Consider the following 21,266-nt stretch of genomic DNA (forward strand, 5'->3'; position numbering starts at 1 on the left):
TTTGTTTTAATTTTCCTGAGGTAAATGTCATTAAAAGATATAAAAAGAAAACAGAAAGGCTGCACACATTGGACATGGAGTAAGAGTAACGGGAGGGGTAAGGGGGCCCCAGCAGCTCATTTTTGTCTCCTAGCAGGTTAATCCAGCAGTCCTTTGTTGCCTGGTCTGTTATTTATTTACAGCTATGGTCAAGCAGAGCAATTGCTGATGACTGACAACATATAATTTTGCCAATTTAATTAATGACTTGAAAAAAGTTATCAAACTATCATACATATTTATAAGAGTGGAGTGCACAGTGGTTTTAAAAGCTTCCCTGATGTCTACCTTCTTAGACATGGCTTTCAAATACATTTACATTAAACTTAATATTTAACCTTAGCACGCTTACATACAGTAGTAAAATAAAATACAACAGCAAATGTGGTGTTCGGGTAAGGTTGGCAAGTGCAATATTTAACAATATTCATGATGAACAAAAAAATAGAAAAGCATGATTTACTCAAACTAACTGGACGCTCACATTGTGGAGCAAAAAGCCATAGTACACACAGTACTGTATGTACAGTGATGCTGCATTCCCCAACCCCACTGCGCTCATGTTAAAACACAGTATAATGGTTGTCACTGGTGCTGACGATGTCACTGTTACACTCCAGTGATTTGAGGACGAGCTCCAGCGCTGCTTTGCTCACGTTGAGGCTGTAGTGCTGTCTCACTGCAGACAGGATGTGCAGGATATGACAACCCTTCTCTGCATCTACAGACGCAGGAGGAAATAGCTGTCAGCACACAGGTATGTGGTCATGCAAAGCAAGGTTAGATCATCAGAAGCAAGGAGGGTTTGAGAAAACACCCTTTATTAAATGTAACATCTTACAGTAGTATCACAAAAAGGATTAGGCATACGATAGAAATTAAGCCCCTAAATGAAGAGGTGATTAACAAGAAACATGTAATTGTTGTGCTAATTTGATCTTTGACAAGCAACTGAATAATTACTGCCATACTTCACACACTGTGTCTCAAAGAAGAATGTCACTCAGATCAAACTGCAGTAGTTCAAAATTAGAAATCTTAATACTTGATTTAGAGCCAACATAAAGTCTACTTACACTTCTCTCTCTTTGAGTCCTCCTTGATAATGTCTTTTACGGCTATAAGTAGGTCTTTATCCTGCGCAGTCACCTAATGAGACAACAGCATCCAACAGACACACATCCGCAATGAATCCCCACAATAATCCCCTGCAGAAGTGGGAAGAATTCATTCGAGATATCTTTGCTGTTTCTTACATAATAGACTTCATCCTGCGACTTGACCTTGCGGTACACCATGCCGTCGTCCTGTAAAATTTGCAGGGCTTCTTTAAGAAGCTGGCGTAGCTGCTGGCATGCAGATGGACCTGCCACAGGCTCCTAAACAGCAACAGAGGGCCATGACACAAACGTTTTTTTAAAATGACACATGCATTAGCTAAATATTTTTTGAAGACACACACCCCAAAAATCAAGATGTACCAAGAAATGTAGGTAGCATTTCCAACAGCTTTAATAGTTAAATCATCTCTGTTAATATTGTCAATAACTCCAACGGTATTAAATAATATGTGTCTTTTAGACTATAACTCAAATCCTCACTGTATTCATTTTGTTCATTCATCATCTACATCTGATAAGGACCATTCAAACAAAGTCTGTCGTTTGATTTTCATTTCTTCCAAACACAACACCTTCAAAAAGAAATGGTTCCCATATTAAAATAATGTGGCGTTACCTGGTCTGCTGAAGCTGTTTGAGGCTGGCTGGAGATCAGAGGCTGCAGGAGGTCCTGCACATCGTAGGGTCTGAACCTGGTCACTGACCTCTGCTTAAAGAAATCCTTGATGATATTTGTTGCCTTGCAGAGGGAACTGACGGCTGAGTCACTGAAAAGCAGACAAAAAATTAGCAACTACACTTTATACTGTGATATTGCTGTCAATGATATGATAATGATATAGTTTATTACTATTCCTTTATTTCATAATTTATCCAGGATGCAAATTAGATTGTTTGCTTAGTTGTTGCTTTCTCCTTATGTATGTATATTAAAAACTGCAGATTCATGGTTATTCCATGTTAAAATAAAAACTGTAAATCAACAGGTGCACAGCACTTCAATACAGTATTGCATATACTCCACTACCTGGAGTATATGTTTTACCTCATCTTGCAATACAAATAAAGAATGAAATTCTAAAAGGGCAACACATATCACTATAGGTGTCAGGTGGCACTCGTCAAATTACATAATGCTATTGTAAGTGACGCAGCCAGTGTGTGTTGCACTTAAGTTTCCAATATGTCACCTGAACAGTTTTTTTAATGTATATAACTACTGTACTTCACTGAGAGTTGTTTCCTGTCAAGTGCATTCTGTGACCAGGTGCTATTAAACAAGACTAAACATCTGCCACACTAGAGGCTCTGTCTGGCTAAATGCTCAAATGTCAGCTCACTAATATGTATAATATGTAAATTCAGCATCTTAGTGTAGCATATTAGCATGCTAGCATTTGCTAATTGGCACTACACACAAAGTGCAGTACAGCTGAGGCTGATGGTAATGTTTTGCAGGTATTAGGTCTTAACCAAATTATTGGAAAAATTAAAACTTAGATGAAATGTCTGTACCCAATTAGACGGCAATCAGATTATTTAATTAAATAGTGAGATTAATTAATTAAATAATAATATTTCACTGCATAAGTGAAAAGTTTGACCTGCTGAAGGCACTATATGAAAAGTAAGAGGATCACCAAAGTCAGTAGAACTCACTGTCTGGGCACCACACATGTCTGTATAACATTTCATGGCAATCCATCCAGTAGTTGTTGAGATGTTTCAGTCTGGACTTAAGTGATGGACAGACTGAATGACCAACCAACATTGGCATAACTGCTATTGTGGCAAAAAAAAAATCGTTTATTTATCACTATTTATTGTGCTTGGAAATTCATGCATCTTTTAAATATGATTGACTTCTGTTTCTAACTTTACAACCTGTCAACATCCACACAATCACTACTGAATCAGTCCCTTTGTTGCGCATGACGAGACATGTGCACACAACTGGGACAAACCCCAGACTTAAGTGTTTCTATGTACAACAAGGATGAGCATTAACAGGCAAGAATTTTCATCGGTTTCAGTGAAAGGTTTTAGTGTCATGACCTCTAAATGCTGTTTCAGGGCCATTTCCACCCCACAAAAAAATAGATTTTGGGATAAACCCTGGACTCCTTGAACACACTGGTTGTTTGGATTAGGGTGTGTTGTAATCTGCTGTGATGAGGGATGAATCGCTGTACCTTGTGGCATTAGGTTGCAGCTGGAGTGGTTTGTCATAGCACTGTCTGTAGAGCTGAGGAACCTCCATCATCCATGCTATCTGGACCGCCATCACTGGGTCATTCACTTTATCTGGGAACACACACCGACACAGATACGCACATGATGAATGGCCAGAGGATGGAGCTGGCATGTACTCTCGTATAAAGAATGTGCGGTTTGTGGTTGTGTACGTGTGTGAAATAGAGAGACCTGTGGGGCATCATGAAATGAGACTGCATTGCTAGGATAAAGAATGTCCTTGCTAGGCATTTCAAGTGTGTGTGGGCAGTGGACTGTGTGAAATAATGCATGCAGCCATCAGTTAACGCTTGGATATTTGTTTTATCCTATTTTTTTAAAAAATGTACCTGCTTGGTGAAACTATAAAAGTAGACAGTGAATTTTAGGATCAAGCTGCCACTGTGGGCTGCAGAAAAAAAGAGGGAGCTCTGCACTCACAGTAGGTGGAGGCCATGATTTCTCTCTGTTGTCTCGACATCTTCACTGGTCCTCTGACTCGGAGCAGCTCTCCGATCTCCAGGCGGCAGCGACTCTGCTGGGCCTGTTTCAGCTTTTTCAGCTCAGCAACGGGGTTGAAGCCTCCCTGAGCTCCATCACTGAGTTTCCCCCCCGCTGGAGATAACAAAACAACAGAGGGTATTACACAGTGGTTTGCTGTGATTAATAATCAATTACAGATCAACCTTTCAAAATGTTTACAAATCTCTTTACGGAAAAAAACTAAATAATCAATGAAAGATGTGCAATGTGAAAGGTGTTGCTTATAGTAACAAACTCAATTCTGCAGTTCTTTTCATTCATTCATTTTAATCATTCTTCAGCTAATTGGTGATGGTTTTCCAGCTTACAAACTGATGCTCTCATGTACTTCGTCTTCAGTGAAAAAGCTCAGATAAACTCGCTGTATGCTACCTAGCAAAGTTAGCAACTAACAGGTGAGCATGTAAAAGAAACTGTGGAGCATCTAGAAAGTAAAACAAGCTCATAACTTTCCTAGGAGTGATGAAGCGAAAAATTGAGCTGTAAGGAGAGTGAATATTGGACTTAAAATCATCAGGTGGCCAGTAATATAATCAAATTCATGCTAATGTAGCTACATGTCCATTGGATGTGTCAAGAGGCACGTATTTGCTAACATGTTCACCATTAAAACTTTTTAAGGTGATAATATATCAGATGTTGTATCATGTTACACTGCCCCCAAATGGCCAAAAAATATATTAATGCAGGTTTAACAGAACACAAGGATGTGGGGATGTTTGGGTGGGTGTTGTGACCCACCCAAACATCTTGCTTCAAACCGCAGTACGCAGAATTCCAGCATCTAGGCACCAATGAAATGTTGCTGCAAATAACATTAGAAAGATGACTCATTGTATGAGTTTAAGTTAAGAAGAAGTAAAAGGGTTTTTTTAACTGTATGTTAATAGTTACCCTGTGACGTTTTTGACAACCAGTGGCCTGAGATAACTTTTGTTATAAATTGATGTCATATAAATAAAAAGTGAATTGAAGAGTGGCACTGTGAAGCAATGACTTAATTGGCGGGTCTCTGTTTTGTGTGTATTTCATGCCTACTACCACTTGCTCAAGAACGCTAGTAGAGCATACTATTGCATTGATTGATGACTGGAGACAATAATGTGCCAAGAAACTTAAGTGTGCATGTTCACAAGAAAACTCCACTGGGTACCTTTAAGACAAAAAACTATATAGCAGTACAATAGTTATGGGACGCCCCAGGGAGTCACAAAATAGATCTGAGGGTCATGAGATGATAAGTTAAGAAAGATGAAAAATAACATTTCTGTTACAAAAGATTAGTTTGCTTTTTCAGATATTTGTCTAATTTTGTTGTGGGATACTGGATAGTTTTACCTCTTCAGGTTTATAAAAAGATTCACAATGAAAATCTGACATGGTATAAATCATTCTTTGCTTCAAGTGCTCATAGCACATAAAATATATAATCTTTGACAAGGGGTCACAAGTTTACTCTCATTCATTAGAAAGTGCCATATATATGGCACAAACGTTAGGCAACATTGCAGTAGTAAAACTTCATTTAGCAATACTGACAAGATGCCTGTCTGTTACTTACATGACAACTTAAGTTAGAAGGATGCCATAAGGCTCAAACTATTTAATATGTAATAATATATTGGAAGAGCATCTGCTACATAGTGCTCTGACAAACTAAGCAGCAAGCCAAGATAGTCAACGCTGTGACTGAACTCATGTTAATTAGTATCAGTGCACATATCATTGTTCTTTCAGTCAGTGTGCAGTGATCTGGCAAACTCAATGTATTTCTGTAACTTCTGGTGCCTAATGCAGAGATTATATACAACCATGCTAATACTGAGATTCATACACATGCAAACTCACATTTATCAGGATCCGCCTCCTCTTTCATTAGGTCATTTTTCCAACACAGACAGTTTATAACACCAGTGCCATCATCCACTGTGAACAGAAGGAAAGATCAGACAGATGAAAGATCAGAAGATGTATTTGCTTGTGAGGAGATTGGGAAGTCAAAGCTATGTTATATTTAGGCCTGAAAAACAAAAACTGGGATATTGTCACAGATGAAGACATTCCTAATGTTCAATCCATAATATGCAATGACATCACTGTTCTGCCATAGTGCAGCATTCACAGTGATACCACACTTATTATTTACATGAGTACGTAACTGATACAATACTTGCCAGCGGTTGTTGACATATAAGAAAACATATTTTTGTTACACACAGGGGCACAGCAAGATTACCTCCATAACAGAAGAAGTCATCTCTTTCCCTCTTGTACACCACAGTCCCAAGCACATCAACTTTGTAGATCGGGTGCAAGTTGTAGAAGTAAATACCTGTGAGACATTTGTGGGTACAGAACAAAACAAATATTCTCAAAGCATCAACTGATTTTGGTAGGGATGCACGATATTATCGGCACGCCATCGGTATCGGCCGATAAAAGCTCTAAAATGGAATATCGGCATCGGGGAATTCTGCCGATTATAAGAGGCCAATATGTCGCCTTCTCCTCCACCGCCTGACTGTGCTTCCCTCCACGGACTGTTTCACCCCGAATGTCCCGGTACCCCGTCCGAATAACAAACCGGAGCTCGCTGCTCCGATTGGATCCACATGGAGAGCCGGGGCTAACGTCAGCTGGCAGGGTAGCAGAGGCTAGCTGACTGTGCTTCCCTCCAGTCATGCTGCAGCTAACGCTCCGCTAGCCTCTCAGCTAACGTTAGCCCGTTAGCCCCGGCTCTCCATGTGGATCCAACCGGAGCACCGAGCCCCGGTTTGTTATTCAGGTTAAAGTGGGAAGAAGCAGCGAGTCTGACGGGCAGCTTGCGTGAAGTGAAGCCTGTGGATGAAGCGCTGGGACCGTCAGGGTGAAACAGACCGTCGAGGTGCTGCGGCGTTCGGCTGCACAGATAGGAAACATCTCGGCAGACAGGATATACTACTCTGTTTGGGGCATGGATGTATAAAGAGAACTGGATACAGCGTCGGAGGCGGGGCCCCGTTCACTCCAATGAAAGTTGCTCAGTGGCGCATGAAGCCAAAAAAGTTTGACTTTAAAATTACCCGGATCTTCCGGGATCATTGGACCCATAGAGCTAGCGCACTAGTGGCTTTCGCCGGCCGAGCCGGCTACTTCCGGTTTAGCCCTCCGGCTAACTTGAATGGGGATAAAAACAATTCAATCGTGCTGCTCTTTTAGGCTTTCGAAATGTGATCGGACCGAATGAATCAAATCCTGACAGTGAGACGAGTCATTTCACGGGGGTTGTGATGCTCAGAAAAAAATTATGCGCTGATTTACGGACGTCTCTTTCACAATTTAAGTCTATGGAAAAAAGTCTTTTTGGGCCCAATAGCGTCAAGTGACATTGTAATTACACGGTTTGGCCACTATGTCAAATTGGCCTCACATTGGCGCTGTTCCTGGGGGCTTGGTTTGGGGGCATGGATGTATAAAGAGAACTCTATACATAATATATATATATATATATATATATATATATATACATATATATATATATTCTCTTTATACTGAACTCCAGTCTTCCTACTTAGTACAATCTATGCTTGCATGCATAATAGTCTCCTCAGCCAGCTGGAAAGAAAAGTGCATATATCGGTATCGGCAATCGGCCACAATTGGCATCGGCATATCGGATATCGGCAAAAAATCCAATATCATGCATCCCTAGGTTTTGGTGTCACCAGGTCAAAACATTTGAGTCAATTTTTCAGTCAGGATGCATGACAGGGCACCACATGGTTTATCCTGAGATGAGTCATATATAATCAAAATCTGATTGATAGATTTATTTTCCTTCTTTGTTATTATCTCCTTTCTGTGCAAAATATGTTTGTTTCCCTGGAAAGAAAGGTACATGCTCATCAATTCTTATCTTTGTGAGCCTCACGATTAGAGGTTTAGAAATGGATATAACGTTATATCTACCTGTTGATATAACATTTATCAAGTTAAAAAAAACACTCATTTCCTATTCAATCCATGTTTTAAAGATTAACAGTATGAGAATCTTCAATTGTATGACATACAACAAAAACAGCATATAAGTTATAGCCACGCCATGACAGATAAAAAAAACATCAAGACGTCTAGTTATGCTTTGCTAAGTAAAAGTATGAACGTACAAGATATGGAATAAAATTAGGGTCATAAGTATTGTAGCTGTTTATCACCATATCTGAATGTGTGAAAACATTATGTAGTACATTTTTGGAGTACATTCAAATGTGTGAATGTGTAAAAATGTTTTGATCAAATTAATTCAAATGTTTGAACGTGTAAAAAATATCTGAACAAATAGATTTAATCTTTGAATCTATAAGGAGATCTGTAGCTGTGCATCACATTTTGTGAACAAATGAAAAAGATTTGCAAGAATAATTTCCAGGTTTGCAGTTACACATCTATGTTTGTGGGTGAAAAAAGTTCATACAGAACTCAATTGTATGTGTGAATCCCAAGTTTACAGCTTTACAGCAAGTTCAAATCAAACCTACATGTCCCAGACAAAGGAAGAGCATTTGCTGGTGAGCACTTCACCAAAAAGCACAGCATGAGAGACTTTTGCTCCAAGGGTGTCAGTGAAAATGAAGCTGTCAGCAGACTCTTTAACAGAGATACTGAATACTAAACTCAATTGGAAAAAAAACACAATTTACCATAACGACGATTGGTGATGGATCACTTGTTAACTATAAACTAAAGTATTTGTTCTGGTAGGTTCGATTTGCACTTGCGATTTGATTCACGGCTGTAAACTTGGGATTTACACATACAATTAAGTTCTGTGTGAACCTTTTCCACCCACAAACAGATAGATGTGCAACTGCAAACCTTTTTTGTAACTGCAAAACTTTGTGCAAATCTTCTTTATGCACTCACACATTGTAAAGTATCTGTGCGAATCTTTTTCATTTGTTCCTAAAATGCCATGCACAGCTACAGATCTACTTACAGATAAAAAATTAAATCAAAGCGTTTTTACACACTCACACATTTGAATGTATTCATACAAGATGTTTTCACACATTCAGATATGGTGATATACAGCTACAATACATATGACCCTAATTTTATTCCATAACAAAGAGAGTTTACTAGCTAACATCAAACTTGCTACAGTTTGTAAGCCAGTTTTAAGTTTGGTAATACTATATCTAATGTTTAGTTAATGCTAGCTGTTGGTGTAATGTTACTTGTGAATGTTCAAAAGTAAAGACCAAGCATACTGTTGTATTTCTATAAGTTAGGTATCATTAACGTTACCTGGCACCTGGATGGACTCTGTCATCTGTAGGATGTCTCTGACATACAGCCTGGCGAAAGCAGAAAAGATCGGGTCCAGTCCCCACAACATGGATGGGGGCTCTTCCACGGGATCCATCGTAGCTGCCTGCATGTCATCATGAAAGCAAAGGTAGACTTCTTACCCTTTTGTGTTTGCCTTTGTGTGGCTGACAAGAAAGTAAGCTAGCTGCTGCGGAGTGTCATGAGAACACAAGTATTGGTCACGTGACGCCCTATTATCACTTATTAAACATTTATGTGTAGTTGACGGTGACTGGGCAAAGTCTGTATACTTTTAGAATGGTTACAGTTGCGTTAAAATATTTCTACGTTTAGCGTTAATAAAAGTTGTATTTGCATTTTTACTGTCTGTACGGCGCGTCCATGTTTCGCAATGGTATATGGGATATGTAGTTTGACGGACACAAAGAACTCTGACGATTCTGTTTACTGAGGCGACGGTGCTGGATGGAAACAATGCCGCAACACCAAACAAGTAATACACAGTATGGTAGCCCGTTTACTCGTTCAAAATATGTTGCAGTTTCAACACGAATAGTTTGAACGTCTCCTACATGAGTTGTGTTTGGTCTCCCATACAGACGAGGGCAGCAGAAGACTGAAATTACCCCGCCGACTGTCAAACACGAGGAGCACGGAGAGAGAAAGAAGTGCAGCCGCGCGCACGCGTGAACGCGCGGCGACACTAAATCCGCTAGATTACTAAAGCCGTCCACACACTAAGGAAAGATGACTGTTTTTACTGTTTTGGCGAATGTTAATGTACCGACGAGCTGTAGCGGTACCAGTTTTTATCCTCAGGGAAACTAATGAATTTATTCTGCGGAATACAACTATTTGGAAGGACGCCTTACTCATCTTTTTTTTCTTTTGGTTGAGGAAAACCCTACAGGGTTGTCGGGCCAGTGGGTCGTCAGGAGTTGGAACAACGACGGTCTTCCCGTACTACTTTTCCTTAAAATAAAGTATCGTTTGGACGGATTTTCGATGCTAGGACACATCTAGGGTAACATTTAGTTATTAGTTTAGGGGTTAACAATGACTCATGATGTGCGAAAGAGCTATTCTGTGGACTGGTCAGAACAGTGTCAAAGGCTAAGCTAGGTTTTGATCCTGACTGTTACTAAAGCTAACGTTACATTGTGTGCTGACCAAACGGATATTTATAACTAACGTCAACGTTTTGCCTCGGGATATATGTTATTCCTAAGACTTAAAGTAAACTACACGAGGAAATAGATACTACTTTCAATTCCATTGTCAACTTTCTAAGTTGAATGACACAGGATTCAGTATGTCATTTTTTAATTTCCGTAAAATATTTAAATTGGGAGCTGAGAAGAAGAAGAAACAATATGAACACGTCCGCAGAGATGAAAATCCAGAAGAAATATGGGACATTGTTGGTGAATTGGGAGATGGAGCCTTTGGGAAAGTGTACAAGGTAGGTAATGTCTCATTCAGAGCTGTCTTTCTTCTCTTTTCAATATTGTACCTGCCTTGTGTTTTCTTAATGTGGGCTAGTCTTTTGTAACCTCTTCATATGCAGCAACCCTCTTTTGAAGCCTGACACAACGTGCCAGCAGTGTCACATCAGTGTTGTATTGCTCTGACCCACCCACCATCTTTAACCAATACACCAGTTCTGTGACAGAGGCGGTGTCAAATATGACTGTTGAGGTCCCTCTCCATGGTCATCCAATGCTTGTCTAACCCCTCTGCCTATGAGGTGGGTCTACATGTGACAGACTACTAAATATCAGCAGACCCACACAGAGCAGGAAAGTGATTTCTTCACCAACTGGTCTTATTGGCAAGCAAAGCTGTGAATTTACCAACGTTAACATTTCCCTGGTCATATTACCCACAAATGTAAGCAATCTCTGACCTGCCGGATATTCCAAGCAGGAGCAAAATTAACTATTATTATACAGGTGGATGATGTTTTTATACTGTCTGCTCCTGAACAAACCAGCCAAATCATTTTCCCTTTATGTTTTCAGAAAGCTGGCGCAGTATCAAAGCAGCCTCGTCGTCATCATTTTAATAGTGACATTGTTTAGCTTGACCCTAATGAATAGCCAGAGCCAGAAGCTTCATTTGCATGAGTGACAGTAAATTTTATCACACAGGAGGGCTCCACCAAAACTAATACCAGGAAGTCTGTTGCTAATGAAAGCAGTTTACATGTTCTATTTTGTTCTTTGTTGCCAAGTCCTATTTTTGGACACTTTGAAATAGTCCGACTTACCCAAGATTTCATCCTGGTGTTACTTTGTATGATACTTACATTAAGCCTAATCTTGTTGCACAATGATTTAGTCACAGGTTGCCAGTCTCCCAGCATTCCAAACGAGTGATGGGTCACGTCAGCTAGACTTACTGTTCAAGAAAGAGAGATGTACCGAAACAGATCCTTCTTTACCCTCATTATTCCATTGAAGGAGTTCATGTTTGTGCTACTGGTAGTGGCACTCCAGCATCAAGCAAAACTTGCTCTATAAATATTAAATTGCAGTGTTATGTTCATACGTCTGGGCTTTGAGCCATACCAGTTGTAATACCCTACAGCAGAGATGCATTACTGGGATAGTCCCCACACTTAATTGATTCATACTAAAACACAATCTGTCTGCTTTAGTACTAAGGAACAGATTATGTTTGGGGGGTTTTTGAAATGTAGTGTATGTCTGACTACGGAACAAGGGCAGGTCACCAGGAAGTGGCTGCATCCCATATCGAAGTGGCAACTTCATTGAGCACATCCTGCCTGCAGAGAAGCCAAAACAAACAGGAGAAATTTCCATTTTAACAAGACATGCCTCATGTTCTGCTGTCTTATTCAGACCTACAGCAAAGCAGAGAGTGTTTATTTCTTGTTTTTAGATCCTCTTAATGGCAATGTGAGGTGTTTGTTGCAGGTCTGAGGTCAAGACAACTTTCCAACATAAGCTGAATAACTTCATGAGTTCTTTGCTCATACAACCTCCTAACAACATTTTTATCCTATAGGCTCAGAACAAACAGACGGGCATCCTAGCTGCCGCCAAAGTTATTGACACAAAGACTGAGGAGGAGCTGGAGGACTACATGGTGGAGATTGATATCCTGGCCTCCTGCGACCACCAAAACATTGTCAAACTGCTTGATGCTTTCTATTATGATGGCAAACTCTGGGTGAGTAGAAGGAAGAGCTCTCTGGAGTGACAGTGTCATCAGTGTTTCCTTTGTGTTTGTTAAGCTCAACAAGAAAACGACTACCCGAGCAAGGAAAAAATATGGACCTAATTAGAGCTGCAACGATCAATTGATTAGTCGACTGACAGAAAATGAATCAGCAACTATTTTTGGTAATCCATGTACAGCTCCAACTAATGATTATTTTCATTATCAAATAATCTGTAAGTTATTTTCTCAATTAATTGATTTATTGGTCCATAAAATGTCAGAAAATGGTGAAATCACAGTTTCCCAAAGCCTAAGATGAAGTCTTTAAATGTCTTGTTTTGTCCACAACCCTGAGACTAAAGACATGTGCTCTTAAAAAATGACTTAAAACGATTAGTTGATTATCAAAATAGTTGACAACTGAACGATTAATCAATTAATTGTTGCAGCTCTAAATCAATTAGTTGTTCTGAGTAATGTTTTAAATGTGAATATTTTCTGGTGTCTTTGGTCCTCTGTGATAGTAAACCGAATGTGTTTTGGTTGTGAATTGTTGGCCGGAACAAAATCAAATTTTAGATCCTTCTTGGGCCATTTTCTGACATTTTACAGACCAAACAACTACAGTAATTGATTAATCATGAAAATAATTGAAAAATTAATTGAAAATGAAAACAAAGTAGTTGCATCCCGAGACTTGATTAAACAGTTTGATTTAGTTATTATTATTATTATTATTATTATTATTATTATTATTATTATTATTATTATTATTTATTATGCGTTATTTTATTTTCTTAGAAAACACAAATTGGGACCAATCGTAACATTATGGACTATTCAGTCAATAATGTGTTTAGCAGTTCAGCTTTCACAGACCAAAACTTGGACAAAACCAACAATGGATGTGATACTAAAAGTTAAAATTCTCCCACAGCATAGCAGCTATATAAAATCATGGTTTTCCCCTGCAGTTGTTTCTGCAGGGGAAAACCTAAAACAGTGTCAGCTCTGTATTCTAGTTGTTACATTATGGGCTCACATGAGCCCTCATAATTTCATCAATGCTGTTATCCTGCATAACTTAACTATAATTGTAAGGGTTTTGCAGCAAATGCAAGTCCCTCGCTTGCTGTAGTACTATCAAAATTTGAGGCCAAAGTTCACAAGCAGCTTTTAGAGCTGTTAATCATCTTACCAGTTCAAAATCCATCCGCTATTGATATGAGTTCATTTTTAAAGGCCTTTGTTTTCACTGTAGCCTGCACAGAAATGTGTTTTTATATCTGAAAAATACAGCAAGTTTGTCTGTTCCTCTTCAACTCAAAGTCAGAATTTTATATGTATTTCACACCAATGGAGTATCAGTGATGGTCTACTGTGAATACTGGCTGGTCATGTAGATACAGTGTAGTGGCCATTACCCTGGCCCTGGGGCTGTGACAGTAGATGTGGATTATATCCAAGGCCTAAGCATGAAGGAAATGTTCATGATTTAATAAACAGTGTGTGTGTGGGGAACTCACAGTGACTGACATAGAGAACAGGTTGATCCAACCAGTAATTCAGGGTTATTTTCTTTCATATCATACACACTGTAGAATATTTACGCATGCTAAGCAAATAACATATTCAACATGGTAGAAGTCATGGAGAGGACCAAAAAATTGCATCACAGTATTTTTTAAGATTCAGGCAGTTTCACGGTATGTCATGTTTTTTGTTTGTTTTGTTTTGTTTTTGTTTGTTTTTTTGTTTGTTTTTTGTTCTGTTTGTTTTTTTGCATGGCTGGGCCTTTACATAGGTTTATAATAGCTTATAATACTGTCAAGAGTACGTAGAATTTACATGAATCACTTCAAAAGTTTGTTTCTGAGTCTGAATGAAAGTAAACACAGGAGCTAGCCACCTGTAGCAGCATTGTGGTTAACTGCATAGAGACCTATATCCAGGAAAGTTTACCAGCTAACCAAACCACCCACATATTCATCCGCGCAGTTTGTTTATATGTATGAGGCTGACTTTCACCAAGGTTAGGCTGTAAGGAAACTAAAAAAACGAAGTACAATGACAGATTATCCCGTGGACTATTATGAGGACGATCATGAGTTATTTCCCATTGAATGGCCAACCATAATTATTTGAGCTGGAGTACACAGAGAGGAGATAAAACAACTAAAAGAAGAAAAACTAGGCATGGAGGCAGATGGATTTACAACATTTATCAACAATGTTGTCCTGGAGACTGTTTCACCTCCACAAAATCAACTGTTTAGCTCTCTATGCAGTTAGCCATAATGCTGCTACAGGCAGCTAGTTCCTGGGTTTACTTAAATTCAGACTCACAAACAAACTTTTGAAGCGATTCATGTAAAAATCATGTTTATTTGTAAAGCAGTAGGAGGCTGACGGAGGTTGCTTCAATAATCGTCATTATACGCAAGGCCTCATTTGCCCGAATCTCAATCTGAATCTCCAGAATCTCAATAACAGAGCTACCTGGCTAGCTAGCGAGCTGTACCCAACATGCTGTTAGGTAGTGTAATTTTGTAAATGTACAATTATTAGTGTTACAAATTGTTTATGTGTCACAAATTGTTATGCACTATGGTATTATGCCCTCTTACTGTGAGTTAGTTGTAGGTTATTAATTGTTGTGTTATAACCGTTAGTAAGAAGTTAATGCAGTTAATAGAGGTCCCCTTTCAATATACTATACACAGTTTGCCCTGACCGTAGCGCTCTTCAAGGCCATTATGTATTTTGCATCCTATTGAAAGGTTACCACAATTATGTCAGCTATGCATCATATGTATGGTGGTATATGAAAAATTCATATTGTATGGGAAATTAAAAGCAGTGTACCGGATGAATTGGTATACCGCCCAGCACTAACAGCAGAGTATATGCACTGCGCACTACTCCATCCTACCTCCCTCCCAAAAACCAAAGAGATTTATAAAAGGAGGACAGATTTAGAAGTAGAGCATGTACATTAAGAGACGGGAACACGATTAGGAGTATCATGCATTGACTCATGTGAGTCAATACACAAGCATCCTTCCACAAAGGTACATTGTAGTTAGGTCATTATAAACTCTCATGATTACCTGAGTACTTGATTTCAGTGCATTACGTTAAGCACTCGGCCCTTTTCCTCCCCATTGTCCTCTGAACAATGGGCCTGATCACAGCCTGATGGAGGTTGTCTGTTGATTTTTATCTTAGCTTGTGTGGCACCTGTTCGTGCAAAGAGGAGAGAGTGTCCAGGACATTTCCTCCTGGAGATGAAAAGCATGATTCCACATAATCCCAGGAGAGTCTGGGAGGTGACTTACTTAATAACTGCATAGCAAAGTGGTGAGACCCATTGAGCTTTGTTTCCTTTTTTGCTGTTACGCTACAATATCTAGCTGCACACAGACAGTTCTGAGGCTCTCTTTTCATGTTTTTTATTATGAAGTTGTTGGAATTTTCCTCCTCACAGGCCCTTAAACCTTTAGGTGAGATAATTTACGGTCTCACATCCTCCCCTTCTGCACCACATAAATGGATTTGATAATATACGGGTGCTTACTTCTCCACGCATTTGCATTTGTGTCAAATAAACAAGTGGGAGAGGAAGCCACAACCCTGGCCCATGGTTCCTCTCTGCCTGCTGCCACTCTGAAAAACCAAACTGTGGGGGCCATTGTACAACAGCAGAGTCACTAAAACAACAGCACGCCTACAGAGAAACACTAGAATGGTGTGTATGTTGAATAGCCAAGATTGTTCAGAGACTTGAGGCATTGTATGTCTTGTAAGGGCTTTGTTGTTGGAAGTGGAACAGTCTTGAAAAGCTCCACTGAATCATAGAATGCCATTGAACCTCGGTGGAAAAATTAGAGTTGGTCGTTTTTATTTATAGGTGCTTAAGATATTTTGTCACTTGTCATTTTAAATGCAGGATGACCCCATAACAAGCTAGGGCCTCAACCAATGTGTCAACCACAATTAGTTTCTCAATTGTTACAAAACTGCAGAAGTGTGTCTTTACTTCCTCTTCCTTGGGAGTGACTTTTAACCAAATGTTTCCCAAATCTCAGTGTAGAGGAAAGAGTTGGCTTCATGCTATAAGACTAGCTTTGTCCTTAAGCTCAGTAAAGACACTCCAGATGCTTTGCCTACTCACTGCCATAACCATATTTACCTCTCCCTGAGGTGCTGTGTCCATAGAAACTGTAATCCTATTTACAGAATAAGACCTAAGGTCTGGCAATATAGCTAGCAAGCTAGCTAGCAGCTGTGGTAAACCATTTCCACAATGTTGCCCCAACTGGGCCAATCCTCTTACATCAACAGCCATATTGAAGGCTCCTAAATGCCTTTAAGGGCTCAGAGTGTTTCATTCATGCAGGCTGGGTGGAGGTTCATTCTCAAATTGTCTCAGCTAACGCAGTAGTTTGGATACATGATGATGTGGCCCCTTTGAGTGTTGTGTTGATGTTCCAGCAGACTAAATACATGTAGTCATGTATTCTCTCTGAACTTGAGAACCTTCCAGAGCCTCACAATAGATTTGAGAGGGCACCGGGTTCAACCAGAACATTACTGCCTCTCATGAATGACCTGCACTTACCTCTGTTTGAAATGCATTAGGGCTGTGCCATATGACTAAAATCATATATTCCGATATAGGTCATTTCATATCAAGATAATAGTACACATCATGATGTAGCGCATTTTCTGTAAATTCAATGAATACATAGTTTCTATAAAATGACCACATGGAAAGGCCTATTTCCTATTACATTACAATTATATACTCGACAGATAAAAGGTACTCATATTTGATTATTTTTCTCCTTTTATTTAGAACCTTTGTGCAAATTTTCAATTAAGCATGTAACAAAATATAAAATAATGTATAAAATACATTATCATATGGCACAGCCCTAGCTCACTGCAAATCTCTCAGTAATGAAACTTAATAAAGACAAACACGTTTGATGTGATGCATCTCTGCTTTCCGTAAACAAATACATGTTGCAAGGTTTGTACAACATATTGATTGTTCGTGCCTTTTTTCCCCTCGTTGGCAGATTCTCATTGAGTTCTGCGCAGGAGGGGCTGTGGACGCTATCATGCTCGGTGAGTCAGCATTTCCAGCTCACATACAGATTGTAACATCAAAAAAATAATCTGTTCAGATATCAGCACTTAACAGCATGTTTAAGAAGGCAAATTTAAGACATCAGAAGGCCTCTGTAGACCACCTACATGTTACATTCTTTATTCATCAATACACTGAATGTATTTTAGTCCTTAGCACCATCTATGATATGAGTCTGCATTAGTGTATTCCCGGGTAAGGAATTCTGAGCGTGTGTTTGTGTGTCCTTCGCCCCCCCTGTAGAACTGGAGAGAGCCCTCACAGAGCCTCAGATCAGGGTGGTGTGTAAGCAGACTCTGCAGGCCCTCGTCTACCTCCATGACAACAAAATCATCCACAGAGACCTGAAGGCCGGCAACATCCTCCTCACACTGGACGGTGATGTTAAGCTGGGTAAGAACCAGTTATGCCCTGCTGTTTATGCTAGAGAGTACATAGTTTTACCAAGGAGGGTAACTAGACACCCTGTGTCATTTCTTAGTTGTCACAGGATTGATCCTTGTAACAGTTGGTATTTGTATCATTATAAATCTATTCATATTCAATTAAGAATTGTTGTTGGATGGAAGGAAAAAATGTTTAATCTGTGTAATACATAGAAGGAAAAGGAGAAAGTTGAGAACTTTGGTAAATGCCTTGCCTTACAAGTATATTTTCCCCATTTTAGTCATGATTTTTTATTTTTTTTTACTTTTCAAGGGGAAGAATAATAAATGAGTTCACAGTCTGGCAATATAGACAAGGCTGTGTGCTTTTGGCCATAATCACCATGTATTTTGCTCAAGTGCTCTGTGATTTAACTGCTGAAAATGACACAGGAATGTACAGTGATACCAATCATTTTTCCTTTTTGATACAAGCAGCCCAAATACATTGTTGGGTTCAGATATCTAGGTAAGGTATTGGTTTTCATCGTTCACTCACAGGTCTCTCTAACAGAAAAACAGTGTTGAGTCGAGGTATCATGTGGTGTCGTATAGATCGGAAAAACAACTACTTTGAAGTTTTCCACACTCATTTTCAAAGCTCAAAGTTTTTAATGCAAGAAGCTTACAAGTTCACATGATCCTTCCCATGACATATACTGCTTAGTGTTACACTACATGCATGTAAAACAAGTCATAAGTAAGAATAATGACTGTTTGTGTGCTTTACTCAGAATGGTGCTGCTATTGTTCCTACTATAGCAGGACATTTTCATGTGTCATTGATAAGTTTGGTTTGTCACAACTTGGGTCTCAGTTGTGTATTTGGATCATTATTCCATCCAGTAATAAATGATAAATAGTAGAGTGGGGGGAGCAAGGGGTGAGGAGCAGGGGCCTCCTCCTTTCCGCCCACCGGTGTTTTCTGTTCTGCATCCAGCTCGAGCTGAATCTGCTGCTGCTTCTTCTGGTGCGTCCCCGTGCCACGCACCTGCTACCCTGTTCTCCCCAATCTGTTGCGGCTTACAACTCCCTCTGTCTGTCTGTCTGACAGAGTGCGAGCTGATGCACTGTGAGACTCATCCTCCGTCGTCGTCTCCCTCTCTCTCTTTGCTGTCTTCACCCCTCTTCCTATGGGACCGCCGCCACCAGGGAAAAAATATATATGTATACGTATATTCAAATACTGATTTTACCATTCGAATACTATGGCAATGAACGAAGATTTGAGGCTTTTAAGCTTTGGGTACAGCCCTAATAAATAGTAAATAAATATTAAATAAACTAGTAAAAAAGAATTGAAACAGCAGAGCTTGAGATTTTGTCCTTTAGTCTCAAGTATAGTTCAAGTCACCAAAACACTGGATCCCACATTTCCTGTTATGCATTTCAATAGCGTCTTTTCTTAATGCCTCCCTTTCTGGTATATGCCCATTTTTAAATGATGACATCATCAGGGTTACTTTATAATAATTAGTAAAAGTAATTTTAAAAAAAATAAGTGTAAAAGAAATGTACTGTGACTTATGTTGCACACGCTTACTGTTGCTTAACAGCGATTGTTTGTCCCTGCTGCTCAATGTGTTCACGCGCACACACATGTATCCACAGCAGATGCAGTAATGTAGCTTACTTAGAGCAGTATGAGTCACTGCTGGTGGAAGGAACAGGCTCAGTGAAATAACACACAAGCATTTTGTCCAGTGACATAACACACACAGAGGTGCCTGTGCAACTGCCTGCCAGGGCTCTGATGAGCTGTTACTCACACACAATACAAATAAGGCAAGATGTCATCATGCAAATGTGTGACTGGTGTCATAACAGCATATGTTTTGTGGGCCTGTGTTATTTCGTGTTCATTTTACGCTCTGATTGGTTTAGCAGTTCCACTGCTAAAGGGTACAGTTTTTCGTTTTGGATGTGTTTGGTTTTTGTGGCTACATCTGAAACATAAATGATGACAGTGCAGTTCCTCTGGCTAATTTCTGGTTTGTCTTGAATCACATGTCTTCCAGCTGACTTTGGCGTGTCTGCCAAAAACACCAAAACGCTGCAGAGGAGAGACTCCTTCATTGGAACACCTTACTGGTGAGTGTAATATAAAACAAAAGAATATCATCATAGTCATTAAAAATTCATCTTTGTCCAGTTTTTTCTTTTTGCACAAAACCTCCATGGAGTCAAAGTTTCCTTTCAATGACTCCTCTTCTCTCTCATTGGTATACATTTCCTTCCAGGATGGCTCCAGAAGTGGTTATGTGCGAGACGTCAAAGGACCGTCCATACGACTTCAAGGCAGATATCTGGTCCCTCGGGGTCACCTTGATTGAGCTGGCACAGATTGAGCCGCCGAATCATGAGATGAACCCTATGAGAGTCCTGCTGAAAATAGCCAAGTCCGATCCTCCAACCCTGATGCAGCCGTCACGCTGGTGAGTCACCATGTGAAGCTCTGTGTCTAGCCAGGGACAAGAAGAAGCAACTTTGAGGATGTTCTTTTGAATAGCCATGTTTTGCATAATCCCACTGAATGTCTTACACATTTGCCTTAATGTAAGTCAGTTTTCATGATACTTAAGCCATGCAGACATCCCTGGGGTGGTAGATAATACATTTTTATTTATTTATTATTATTTTACAAGACCAAATGGGCTATGTTCAAGTCTATTTTTACCACTTTGGCCTTTCAGGTCCCCAGAATTCAGTGATTTCTTAAAGCGGTGTCTGGACAAGAATGTAGACAACAGGTGGACTGCGACACAACTCCTACAGGTACCTTTCTCTTGAACATTCACACAATTTTTTTTTACACAAGTGTGGAACCCCTATGTCAGGATCAGTCAGCTCCTCCAGCCTCTTAAATGAAGTGATAATCCTTGTTCCCCACACCTACATAAATACTCCCCCCATCCCATACCCATGTAGCACCTGCCATTCACAGCATAAGCAGCAGAGTCCTAGACGACATCTGTTTACCTGCATGGGGTCAGGTGTGTGTCAGGCACCATGTGTGCTGGCAAGACTGACACTCATCCCCTTGTGCCCAAGCTGACGTCAGAGGAGCAGGCTTTTCTTTTTCCGTAGGGTTTAAGGTGCTTGCGAAGTCCCAGCCACTTACTTGCAGAGAGACTAGAAGCAGTAAGGATACATTCATACACACACACACTGGAAATACTTGACAACACAACATCTAAAGGATTCAGAGGAAGACTCAATGGGCTTGAAAATACAGAATAGCGATCTGCCACCAAT

General features: G+C 39.7%; 2 protein-coding genes across 6 annotated transcripts in view; one reads left to right on the forward strand and one right to left on the reverse strand.

Annotated features, from left to right (window-relative positions):
* On the reverse strand, positions 1 to 9,952 carry stn1 (STN1 subunit of CST complex). Of its 4 annotated transcripts, none has more exons than XM_042426020.1 (10): positions 9,872 to 9,952; positions 9,222 to 9,348; positions 6,172 to 6,267; positions 5,784 to 5,861; positions 3,834 to 4,007; positions 3,353 to 3,464; positions 1,777 to 1,927; positions 1,296 to 1,418; positions 1,116 to 1,188; positions 1 to 760 (listed from the first exon to the last, which is right to left on the reverse strand). In XM_042426020.1, exons 2-10 carry the CDS (start codon positions 9,337 to 9,339, stop codon positions 603 to 605), a joined length of 1,083 nt encoding a protein of 360 aa, XP_042281954.1. In that variant the 5' UTR covers positions 9,340 to 9,348; positions 9,872 to 9,952; the 3' UTR covers positions 1 to 602. The 4 variants fall into 4 exon arrangements, with proteins under 4 accessions (XP_042281954.1, XP_042281945.1, XP_042281936.1 ...); XM_042426011.1 differs by having other exon boundaries at positions 9,818 to 9,905; XM_042426002.1 differs by lacking the exon at positions 9,872 to 9,952 and having other exon boundaries at positions 9,222 to 9,440.
* The window catches only part of slkb (STE20-like kinase b), a 24,297-nt gene continuing 12,321 nt past the window's right edge, over positions 9,291 to 21,266 (forward strand). Inside the window, exons 1-7 of one of the 2 annotated variants that reach the window (XM_042425989.1) lie at positions 9,291 to 9,372; positions 12,276 to 12,440; positions 17,516 to 17,564; positions 17,830 to 17,979; positions 20,030 to 20,102; positions 20,252 to 20,446; positions 20,705 to 20,786. In XM_042425989.1, the coding sequence (XP_042281923.1) occupies positions 9,361 to 9,372; positions 12,276 to 12,440; positions 17,516 to 17,564; positions 17,830 to 17,979; positions 20,030 to 20,102; positions 20,252 to 20,446; positions 20,705 to 20,786 (726 nt within the window). In that variant the 5' untranslated portion in view covers positions 9,291 to 9,360. Of the gene's footprint in view, positions 9,373 to 10,542; positions 10,708 to 12,275; positions 12,441 to 17,515; positions 17,565 to 17,829; positions 17,980 to 20,029; positions 20,103 to 20,251; positions 20,447 to 20,704; positions 20,787 to 21,266 lie in introns of those variants that run through there. The other variant, XM_042425981.1, reaches the window with a different exon arrangement.

Source organism: Thunnus maccoyii, chromosome 2 (assembly GCF_910596095.1).
Source record: "Thunnus maccoyii chromosome 2, fThuMac1.1, whole genome shotgun sequence".
Taxonomy (NCBI): Eukaryota; Metazoa; Chordata; class Actinopteri; order Scombriformes; family Scombridae; genus Thunnus; species Thunnus maccoyii.